Genomic DNA, 12,132 nt, shown 5'->3' with positions numbered 1-12,132 from the left:
CCAAAACCTGGGTGCACACGTTAGCAACCGCTGAACAGATTTTTTTGCTGAATTCCATTCACTCGTGTCACTTCTTGCTTTTTGGTGTTGGAGTTGCTGAGTCAGCCTTCATGTTTGCTTGTAGCGTAAGGAGCCAAGCAGCTCCATGGCCGTGAGAAGTGTGAGAGGGAGTGCTGCAAGTGATTTGACAGAAAGGGATGCTAAAGTTTTGAGGGAATTATAGGGAAAAAGTGAACGTCTATAACATGATAAATAAGCATTCTTTTAACGTGGAATGTAAGAATTGCAAAGGATGGAAAGGCAAAATGGAAATGGCCGTTAAGCACGTTTGGAGGTCTGAAACTTTAATGTACCATAAGCTGAAATTCAACCAAAAGGGGGTCTATTTAACACACCTGTTGTGATGCAGCTGATACTCTGCTATAGCTGTATTTCTTCCAGGATTCTGTTCAGGTTACACTGACTGTTCAGAGTATAGCAGTGTTTTTTTTGATGCGTGCTATTACTGTGATTCAGCATAAGAAAAGATAGAAATATTTAGACTCCATGCTTTTAGTGGATGGAATGATCCTCACTGTCACTGCAGATAACTGCTGAGCTTCTGTTTTAGGTGGTTTCCAATTGAGTATGTGGAGGAAGAGGTGTGGAACAAGTATGTAGATCAGGAGTTTTGTAGAAATAGAGTTTCCTTGATGGCCTTGTGAATTGACAAACTGCTGGAGAACTTCAATGGAAGCTTCAAAACTTTGAATATTAATAGGTAGTCAGGAATCAATTTTAGGGGAATTTTAGGCATCCCAGAAGCGTAGCAATCCTATACTAAGGATCAACCTCCTGCGTCTTACTCTTCTTTTGAATGTTTGCTGTATAGCATCTGTCTTCGAGGTCTGTGGAAAGTTGTATCCCAGCGTATGCTGTTGGCTGTGTTTCTGTAATTAAAGAAGTATTTCTTCTTTCAAGCAGGGAATCATTAGCAGAATGACGGAATCGGTGAAAAACATCGTACCAGGATGGCTACAGAAGTATTTTAATAAAAGTGAAGATGAATGTGTAGATACAAATGAGTCTACAAACCAGGAAGAGAATCCAGTAAATTATCATCATGATTATGGAGATGAAGATACCATAATGACCGATGGGAGAGTCACACCTGAACCAGCAGGAATTAACCTGGAAGGTATGTGAAAAATCATTTAGTGTTCTGGTTATCTCTATTTCTTCACAGATTTCTGGTTTTGAATCTGAATTTCCAAAGGAATTTGCTAAGAGGGTTTTGATGTAATTAAAACCAACCCCTCCCCGCAAGTTAACAAAAAACCCAAACCTCAAAACAACAACAGTTTGTGAATCTGTCTCTTAGCTTTAAACTGTAAATACAGTTGTAAAGCATAGAACTTACAGCTCTGGGAAACCATCCATTAACTTAACGTACTCTATTAGTCAGGTGGCAAATGTTGAAAATACTCATTTACAAATGCGCTCAGTTGTATTTTTTCTTCTCTAGAAGATGTGGAATGAAACTTTGTCTAACTGCCTAAGGCAATTAAAAACATTAATTTGTTCTGAAATTCCGAAAGCAAAAAAGAGATTCTAGAATGGCAGAGGAAAACATTCTTCTCATGTCTTGATTTTTTTAATTTTATTTGTTTACCTTTTGGACTTCAATCAATTTAGTGAAGCTCCTTGTTAGCTTAGTGGTGAGCTGGGGAACTGATGCATGTGATTTATGATACTGTTTTTAGAATATTCAATAAAATTAAGATATGTGTTAGTGTCTAGGCTGCTGTCTTTGAAAAGATATTTAGACTCTTGGCAGAGACTTGCAGCCTCTATACCATGTTAAAAATTCATCTCTGTTTTAAATCAAGTTCCTCCCACTGTAGTCCTGCTGTGTAAATTTGCATGTGCTTTCAATTGGGTTCCTCTTTGATAGCTGTTGGGGGAACTTATCTTTTAATAAGGAGAGTAGTTTTGTCTGAGCACGTAAAGGTAATTGTAGATAATGTGGAAGGTTAGTTGCTTCTGTTGTTGTCGAGAGTCCAAAATAATGAGGAAGTATCTTTGCCTCCAGTGTCATCTGATTGTAAACAAGGCGCTTTTGGTTTCTGTGTTGCTGTAGCTTGGGAGTAAGTTTGAATAAAGGAATAGATAGTGTCTTCATGACTGAGGAACACATGTTGGCTTTTCTGTAGAACTGTGTGAAAGAACCTTTTAGTAAGAACAGCTGCGCAGCAAACTTACTAACTCCAGAAGATCAGGAGCAGGTGGACAGTGTAGAACCTTTGCTAGCTTATGTTGTTGTCTGTGTATGTTCCTTGCTATATTTAAGATTCAATTTTTGTGTTTTGTTTAAGATTAGTTATTACTACAATTTTAGAAAAAATGTGTTTCTTCAGCCCTGAGCTATCTCTGTGCTAGAGCCTGTATTCCTTGCTTGGCTGATAAACTATCTCAAGCAATACTGTGCTAAAAATCTGCTAATGTTTTGGAGAACTGATTAGTGGTACTGTAGTGGTTATGAGGACTGAACTAGCTAGTTTAAGCTTCAGTGCAAGTATCAAGGGGAGAGCGGCTCAAAATCATTTGAATTCCCAGGATTCCTGAGAGAGTGAACTTTCATCAGGCAAGATATTTATTAGTAGTCCTGTTCATTTAGCAAGTTGGAGCTGTGAGGCCACCCCCTCCAGGCCACTGGCAGTGTTTGTAGACCCTTCGGTTGCAGAGGAAAAAATGCTTGTTTGGTTACTTGGGCCAACATGCTTACTTGTCTCTTGGCTTAAAATCTCAGAAGTTAATGTATAGGAGATAATGTTTACATGTGGCACGACCTCATTTGTGGAGTTGTTTGGGAGGAAAAAAAAGAGTGCTGCAAACATTCATTTTCATGTTGGATTCAAACTAATGTGATCTTTGTGCCAAGATTATATAAACTGCAACGTTGTCTGCAATTTGCCACATGATCTCAAATTTTGGAAAGCTTATTGCAAGATTTTCATGCAAGAGGAAGGAGTCTATATGTTTGATTTAGTGAAAGATCCAGTGTTAAAGCACTTGAGCATGAAGTCAGGACCTGGTGTTGCAAAGCCCCATACTTAACTTCTTCTTAATGTGATATTAATACTTAGAATTGCAAGTAGTGTTGCTGTTGTAGCCACACAGATGAAACCCTATCTGGATGAGGAAGAAGTTAAATTTGGCTTCTCTATTTTTGTGCTTAGATCTTGGCAATAGCTTGACTGTTGATAGAAAACAGGTTTTGGCTTCTGTGAGCTTGTCTATAGGAAAGCTAATCATCTCCTTGTTTGTATTTAGAACCATCCACGAGTAGATCAGCATTGAACTTTTCAGTTGTGTTAACAAGGCCCTCTCTTCATCGGAGCCATTTGAACTGTACCGTGTTAGATTCCACTGTACCACCTTGTCAGCCCTCTACATCTTCTACGCTTGGCATTGGCAATCCTGGACTGTCTCTTGTAAAAGAAATAAAAGATTCTACCTCTCAGCATGATGATGATAACATCTCAACAACTAGTGGCTTCTCCTCTAGAGCATCTGATAAAGGTAATTTTCATATTTTCTTTATAGTTTTTAGTTTAATTTTTACATAATGTGAAGTACTTTGCATTCATTCATATTCCTCATCAACTTAGTAAATAAAATGAATGTCAGCTTTGGAAGTGAGAACTGAATTTAATTTTTAGTGTTTTAGAAGTATTTGTTTCAGTCAACATTTTACTATAACTGTGCTCAGAAGTACATTTATGATACCTTGACATTACAAAAAATCAGTGCTGATTTACCTACTTTCAGCTAGTTGTATGTAAATTTTGAACTGGGGTGCTAGCAAATGAAAGTGACTCGCTCTAGCTCGACAACTAGGTTGATCACTTAGAAGGAAGAGTGACTCAGAATGTCCAACAGACAGCTACTTAAAAGTGACAAATGGAAACACAGGTTGTTTTCTTGTGTTTCACAAAGATCAGATAAAGGAACTATTCTGACTGTATGAGTTTTGAGCTGCTTTTCTGGCCTTTCTTGAAAGAAGGCTTCCGCTGTCAGTACTGCCATGTTTTACGCTGAGCTCACTAAGGAATGCACAGTATTTTAAAATAAAAAATGAATGTTGTATTGATGTAGATGGGTACCTTGGTCACCTCACTGTGCAAGGGCAAACAGCAGGTTTGCAGCTTTTTCTAGTCCCCTGTATAGACAGGGATTGAGGCATTCTCAGCAAGTTTTGTGGAGTACATTTTTTTGAAGTTCAGAGTAGGTGTTGCCAGGCTTTAGCAATATAACCTTTGCCTACTAGAGTATTCTGATGTGTCTTCATAAAATGTACATGGGAAACAGATTGTTAACTCTGTTAGATCAGCCTCTGGGGAATCTTTCAGGTTTAAAACTTGTGCAGTTATGATCTATGCTGGCCTCCAGCCTTTCACCATCACAGGAAAAACTTAGTGTCCTTACAGATGCACTGGTGTATATGCAGTTCCCTTTTATCTTAATATGAAAGAAAAAAAATCACACTGCATTGGAACCATAGAATTAACTTCCTAAGATTGATGAAAAGTATCTACTTGTGTTGAACAGTTTTCAAGTTCAGAGTTGGTACTTCATTTTCAGACCATATGTGAAATCGATCTGTTTAAAGAATGCTGAAGTCAAGGCTATTTTTTGTATTAAAGAACTCAAGTCAGTGTGATCCTTAATAACGGGAGTTCTTTTTGTACTCAAGGCATTTATATACGGTTTGTGTCTTTTTGGCAGATATCGCAGTTTCAAAAAATAATTCAGCACCACTGCTCTGGTCCACAGAAGCTGAAAGATCTCATTCCCTCTCCCAGCATTCTGCATCTAGTTCAAAGAAACCTGCATTCAATTTATCTGCTTTTGGAGCTCTCTCTCCTGTAAGTACTGCACAATATCTATTGTAATCATTTCAAATGTGTACCCATTTTACTAACCAGTTGCCATACTGTGTTTCTATAGTCGCTTGGAAACACTTCTGTCTTTAAGACAAGCCAGCTTGGAGATTCTCCATTTTACCCTGGAAAGACCACTTATGGTGGAGCAGCTGCAGCTGCAAGGCAGACAAAAGTGCGCATTGCTCCTTATCAGGTATGAGAAAAACAGCGTGGTAAGAAATAGTGGTTGAGATACTAAAGTAGTGTAAAGTAGTAGCTTTGAGAGGGGAGCTGAGAATGTAGCAACAGCTCCTATTCTCCCCTCTCCACCTACAAGAGTACAAATTTAAATGGCAATTGCTATTTAAATTATTTTTAATAGTTATTATATAAATATTTGTTGTAATGAACAAGAATGACTGTTATGGCTAGATGTTTGTAGTTGGGATTTCCTCTGCCATTAAGTCTTTAAAAATATTCCATTTGAGTGCCATTGTATGCCTCCAACTGTATCATGTTAAAATTTTAACGTCATGCAATTAAAACAGTGACAGCATAACATTGAAAACTTCTGTTTATAGTAGCAAAAGCTACAGTAGTCAGACCTGTCTGATATTAGATATTATTTGTAGAACTTATACAATCATACCTACCCTCATGCTATTCAATAAATTGTTTAAGGCTGTTCACTCTTCACTATATCTAAAACGTGCATTACAAATCCTTTGTTCTACTACTGCCTAGAGAGGGGCATGTAGGACTAAATGTAATCTCAAGGTGAACAGTAGTATTCTTTTTTATTTTAATATGTTTCATATTGTTCTTGAAAAGAGTTATTTACCCCTAAGAGTTCTTGGTGTTCTGAAATGAAGCTGTAAATAAATGCTGACAACTCTTAATAACTGGAGTTGAATCTAAAATAAAAGTCAAATCAGGTTCGGTAGGAATGTATTTTAATGAAAATGCCCTTTATTAAAAAAAATAAATAAAATCAAAAGGAACTTGAAGGAAATTGAAACATGGTTTTCTGGGTCTATTCCGGCAGTCGATTTTAGACATGGAACAAGGGCAGTACAAGTTTCTGATGTATGAGAAACCCTGAAAACTTGTTTTTAAAACTCCCTGCAAGCTGGGAGCCCTCTTTGATCAGTTATTTTAACTTTTTGCAGGGTAACTGTGGGTTATACCGAAAAGAGGAGCCAAAATAGTAGGCTTTCAAAGGGAGGGAGTAGCTTGCTTATTCCTGTTTGCTGTGGGTTACAGCAACATGCTGGAAAGACTCCAGAAGAGGGCCACCAAGATGATGAGGGGATTGGAACACCTCTCCTATGGGAGGAGGCTGAGAGAGCTGGGCCTGTTCAGCCTGGATCAGGGGAGGCTCAGGGAAGATCTCATCAATGTCTGTAAATCCTTGAAGAGTGGATGCCAAGAGGGTGGAGCACTGGGCTCTTTTCAGTTGTGCCTAGTTGCTGAGACAGGAGGCAGTGGGCACAAACTGGAACACTGGAGGTTCCATGTAGATACCAGGAAGCACTTCTGTGCTGTGCAGGTGATGGAGCATTGATACAGGCTGCTCAGAGTCTGTGGAGTCTCTTCCTTGGAGATCTCCCTAAGATGCCTGGACACAGGCTTGAGCACCCTGCTCTGGGTGTCCCTGCTTAAGCAGGGGCTGGACCTGGTAGATTCAGAGGCCCCTTCCCAGATCAACCATTACATGATCCTGTGAGCCTTGCTTAAGTTTTTATATACTGTACAGTCTGCTTCCTATTTTCACATTGTGTGATAAGCACAATGTGGTTACACTATCACGCTGAATTAAATTGTGATGCAAGTAAACTAGTTTACTGCTTCATTGTAATGTGTTTTGATCTGTTAAAGTTCAAATCAGAGCTTTATCTTACTAAACAGAGAAAACGTTTTGCAGCCAGTAGTAATCCTGAGGGAGGGGAGGAAGCAAGAGAGAAGTAAAACTAGAAATTCCTGGTTGTGGTTGTAAACACTGATTTAAAGATGGTACGCTTGCACCATCATGAAACTCTTAAGGTCTGTGTTGCTAGTGAAAGTGCTTTCTGCATCACAAGCCTTTGCTTCAGTTCTGTTTTCCTGATTACTGCTTCAGAGACGCTGGCAGTCATAACATCTTGCATCTTTACTTTCTATACATGCAGATTTCTTTTTTAGTTTTATCCCATGTGCAAGATGTATTGGAGACCCAGTTAAGCTGCTATAAACTCAGAATGTATTTTCATTATGTCTTGAACGCCCAGTGAGTGTGTTTTTCTCTGTTATCAGAGAACGTTGGTTATATTGTTCGTGTAGCCTGAAGACATAAAATACATGTGTGTTCAACTCAAAATTGAACAGCATGACAATTACAATGTTGTTTTTTTCAGACACCAGTAAGAAGGCAAATGAAAGCTAAACAAGCAAATGTGCAGTCCTATGGTGTGACGAGTTCCACAGCACGGCGCATCCTGCAATCACTAGAGAAGATGTCAAGTCCTCTGGCAGTAAGCGGCACTGCTTTTAATCTGTTTTATTTCATATATTTATAAAACTTAGTACATGTGCCAGTGAAGAATGAAAGTCTTCCCTATGTTGTGCACTGTTTAATTTCATTGCATTATTTTTTCCATAGGACGCTAAAAGAATTCCATCTTCTGTTACCAGTCCACTGTCTTCTGTAAGTTGACCATGAAACCTATTGTGTGAAACCCTCTCTCAAGGGAAAAAACCAAACCAAAACAAAAAGGCTCTCTAATATTTAGGCTTTCTTTTTTTTCCCTTAGCCTGTGGACAGAAGCGTGCTGGGTATTACGGGCTTCCATTCCACACGAAAACAGGTAAGAACCAGGAACGTCGTAAGCTGAGAAATTTTCTTTGCTTCAGTGCAATCACAAGAAATTTCACAAACCTCAGTGGCAGCGTACGCATGAGTACAAGTTAATGTTAGCATTACAGTTATAAATTCATATCTTGGTTGTGTGAAAATAGCTAAAAAAATGTCATTGTACCTGTACTAAATGATGAGCTGTGAAGATTACTCAGATTAAACATTTATGTGATCTTTATGTGGTGGTGTCTTGATACATCACATGAAGAAACAACTTTTCTAGAACGTATAAAGTAGTTTTATCTTGTCCTGCTTTTTGGGGTGAAGGTGTGTGTTAAAATTCCCATTTAGAAAAGCTTGATCTTGAAGAAATGATCACAGATAGCAAAGTAATGATCAAGGGGTCATATAGATTTTGTTCAGGCTTCTGTGTTGATTCAGGTGCAGAAAAAGAATACTTCTGTTTATTATCACCATCCAGATAACGAGAACGAAAATTGTTAATTTCTGTCCTTCATACAATCCCTTGATTGGAAGTATAATTAAGTTTACAATCGCTTCAGAGTTTACAAACATCTGAGACTTCCTGCACCTTCTTTTTGCCGTGTGCTGAATTGCAAGATTATTGAAAAGTAAGGTACAGCATAAGCATTACCCAGTTAACTGCAAACAAATCTGGTGTGAATTCTCAGTTAAATTGTAGAACCACACCTGTGATAAGGCATTAAGAAAGATCTGCCAGATTTGCAACAGGGAGCTTGAAGTTGTCAGGCAGTAAACGAATGTTGCACACAGCTGTCACTGGGTAAAAGGAGATAGATTGTCTATTCACAATGCTAGGATTCATAATGTTTGGCAGGAGAAGGGTAGCCCGTGATGAAAAGCAATTATTTGTGAAGGACATGGCTCTCTGTTTCCCCGCTGAAGTGAGCGTATGGTTGACAGAACTCTTGTATGCTCAGGCAAAACTTTTGTGGTGGGTAGCAGTGACGTATGTGGCATTTCACTTTTTTCAAGGATCTGCACTGGACAGAATAGCTCTTGGTGTACTAAACAGCTAACTGGGCAATTTTTATTTACTTAAGTCATTTACTTTTAAAGCCAGCAATGAAACACTGTTCATTCAAAGCAGATTTGTGAATTTAAATAAAACGTGTTTTATTCAAGGTTTCAAATCATTCTTAGGAAGATGTATTTTTAATCACATTATAGATAGTGTGAATTTTATTACCAGGTGTTGAGAGAAGTTAAAGCTTAGTGTAAAGTTTTCTGTTTATGCAAAAGAATAGCAAACTTCATAAGACGGATTCTTCTGCTCCTTAAGACTGTGGATGGAGCATTTGGTAAATCTTGTAGCCCTTTGAGTTTGCTTTTTGTTTGACAGTTCAGTGGAGTCAGTATTGCAGAACATTTAGTGCTTTCTGTTTAAAAAAAAAATCAGCTCTGATCTGCAAAAATACTTTGAATAGGGAAATTCAACTAGTACTTCAAGTGTATTTAGTACAAATCTAAAATGTTAGATGACGTTTTAGTGAATGAGATTTTTTTAAGATTATTTGACAGCATTTTTTTTTAAGTGCTCGAGTGTTTGTTTGGCTTTGAAGCAGGAAAATGTAGGTAGTATGAAGCCCAGAAGGCTGTATCAGTTGCTTGATGCTGTGAATGATAAGTCAATGGATTAAGCTAGTAAAAAATATCACAGAGTAGGCAGAGGAAAAGGGAGGAGTATTATGGGAGCATGAGTTATTTTGATTATGGTAGCATGAATTGTTTTGTCTATGAAGTTAACTGCCAAATTTTGAAATGAGATTTAGTCAAACTTTGGCTACTTCTGTGTAGCTTTCTGGACTTCATCACTGGTTTTCTGGAGATTTCCCTCTGTGAGTTGAATGCTTTTAGAATTTTTTAATAAATTTTCATTGAGTTCCAAGACTAATGGGATGTTTATAGTTATGTAATTGTTTTCATCCATAAATACTGCAGTTAATTTTGGTGAGTGCGAGAATGAATTGATTACTGCTTCCCTTTCTAAGATGGAATCTCAGCATCCGCCTGTTCAAAAACTGGTGACACCAAAGGCAATCTCTCTGTCGGGAAGTCGGACCCAGTATTTTAAACCATCTCTGACTCCATCTGCTGATTCTAGCAAAATTCACCAGAGAGTAGACACAAAGCACAAAGTAAGTAAATTTTGCAGCCCTTACCTGCCTGGAAAGTTTCTAACCAATTACTATCCCTAGATGCTCTTTCTTTGCAAAGAGTACTGATAGTATGTTTGAGATATGCATTAAAGCAGTGGGAACTATTGAGAAATAAGTTGAAGTTTTCTGGGTTTAATTACATTTTTGGAATAATTAAATGGCTTCTGGTTATTTCACCATGTAATGATGTGCTATAGGGTCAGGCTGTTGTCAGTGATAGAATATTAGAAGACAGAAGCAACATTTTCCTTTTGTATCTTGCTGTACACAGTTGTCCTTGATGGAACATGGTGATGTTGTGTATAAGCTGTACCAGGTGAGCTACGTGCTCCAAGTGAGATTTCTGACGATGTGCTTAGTTATAATTATTGATTGCGTTGGTGCAGATGGAGTCTCTGTTAAGTTTTTCTGTAAAAACAAGAGTGGTGTCTCTTTCTGAAAAACTACCACATTTCCACTATTGGTCTGAATGTAAAAATGGCCAGGTGTTAAATTTGTGGATCTTCTAGGCAAGAGATGAAAGTGGATAGTTACTGATTGGTTACGGCTCTGAAATCTCTCAATCTCTGTATCGTTTAGCCAGCACAATCTTTCTTTATCAGAGCTCTATAAAAGAGCATAGCAGCAACTGCTTGGGTTTTTTTGGGAGGGAAGGGTGTACTGTTTTGTTTTGTTCTTCGATAAATGATATAACTAAAGCCCTTTTTATGGGTTGATAAATTAGCACTGGCTTTACTCAGAGAAGTTGATTTGATTCCCCACCACCCAGTACAATTACCATTATGTTTTGTTTAATTACTTTCTTTGGTAGAGAGTTTGACAAATGTGATTAACAATTTTGTCAGTTCATCCTCAGCGCTAAGAGAAGCAGCAGTACTTGTTTTAGCCCCAAAATTTAGCTAAGCTGTACCTAGAATACTGAATTAGGGAACAAGATTAATTAGGTTGAGATGTATTTAGTGGTATAAATTAAAAAACTAGCAAACAAAAGTACAAAAAACAACATAAGTTATTGCCTGTACTTCGTGTATAGTATATATGTTCAGCTAAATCTTGAAATAATTTGCAGGAAATGAAAGAGAAGAGTTTGCCTGAAGAACAGCGTGTAGAGCCATCTGAAAGGTATGACAAATCTATTAATTTAAGACTCGCTTGTATGGAGAAAACTGTCTCCTTTGTCACTGTGTTCTGCCTGCACGTCTCTTTGGAAACGCAGTAACAGTTCTCAGTAATGGGAAAAAAAAATCTGTATTTTGAGAGCTGTGAAGTCTAAATCACATTTGAAGATCAATATAAGTTTGGGGAAAATTTTTGTTTTTAAGAAAGGAAGGAAGATAAACAAGAATGAAATTAGATTATCAGTGATGTGCCAGTAATGATTTTTTCCCCGTGTCTATCTCCTTAGTAGGATATGAAGATTGGAAATAAGGTACGTAATTGTAGTGCAAATGCTAAGTCACAGCCTGAAGCAGTGATTGAGCGCCTGGTGGGAAGGCAGGGCCAACCCAGGGGAGCTCAGGTGCATGTAGTGCACCTTAGTGACCAGAATCGTTGTGAAGCCAGGATCCAGCCCTTTCCAGACCTCATTTAAGGGTTGGCAGTGGAGGTGAGGGTATCTTGCTGGAGATCGCTGCCTACCGGAGCCCTTCCAAGGGCAAGCAGCTTTTTTTCCATTGTTTCTGCATCCATGGCTGCTGCATTTGGGCTTCTCCTCACTTGCTGCAGCCTAGGACTTTGCCACCCTGCTGTCTTTGCTGTGTTTTCCATTGCATTATAGTATTAACAGTTACGATGCTGTATCCACAGACGGGGTATTTTTGCTATTGGTGGCCTTTTTTTCTTTAGGAAATAAAGATAATTTAGTTTTCACTTCAACTAAATCTCTAGTGTTAGAAATTTCACTTTGGCAGGTATTCTGTAGTTTATCGGTTTACTTATTGGCAATGAAACCATTTATCCATCTTGATATTCTCTGGAGTAAGAGCTGATAGTTTTAGTGTTTTGTTTAGTTTAAGTGCACGAGGCTTGAAAGCTGGTTCATAAAGGAATGATTCTTTCTGAAGGATTCTTTATAAGGCAGAGTGGCGTACAGCTCAGGAGTATGTTTGTTGTTATCCTTTGGTTTGTTTGGGTTTTCTTTTGTTTGGTTTCTTGGGGGGGAGGGATATTTGTTTTTTTGCAAGAAACCTGGAGG

The 12,132-nt window shown here is 38.2% G+C and overlaps 1 protein-coding gene across 4 annotated transcripts in view; it reads left to right on the top strand.

Moving 5' to 3' along the window:
• Positions 1-12,132, top strand: part of NUP153 (nucleoporin 153) — a 47,391-nt gene that overhangs the window by 17,482 nt on the left and 17,777 nt on the right. For 3 of the 4 annotated variants that reach the window (XM_015275971.4, XM_015275969.4, XM_040689710.2), the window contains exons 2-10: positions 961-1,177; positions 3,313-3,561; positions 4,768-4,907; positions 4,990-5,118; positions 7,298-7,414; positions 7,543-7,587; positions 7,694-7,747; positions 9,771-9,917; positions 11,008-11,060. In XM_015275971.4, the coding sequence (XP_015131457.2) occupies positions 961-1,177; positions 3,313-3,561; positions 4,768-4,907; positions 4,990-5,118; positions 7,298-7,414; positions 7,543-7,587; positions 7,694-7,747; positions 9,771-9,917; positions 11,008-11,060 (1,151 nt within the window). The remainder of the gene's footprint in view (positions 1-960; positions 1,178-3,312; positions 3,562-4,767; positions 4,908-4,989; positions 5,119-7,297; positions 7,415-7,542; positions 7,588-7,693; positions 7,748-9,770; positions 9,918-11,007; positions 11,061-12,132) is intronic. The other variant, XM_015275970.4, reaches the window with a different exon arrangement.

Source organism: Gallus gallus, chromosome 2 (genome assembly GCF_016699485.2).
Source record: "Gallus gallus isolate bGalGal1 chromosome 2, bGalGal1.mat.broiler.GRCg7b, whole genome shotgun sequence".
NCBI classification, from domain to species: Eukaryota; Metazoa; Chordata; class Aves; order Galliformes; family Phasianidae; genus Gallus; species Gallus gallus.
This window is presented reverse-complemented; position numbering and strand designations above follow the sequence as displayed.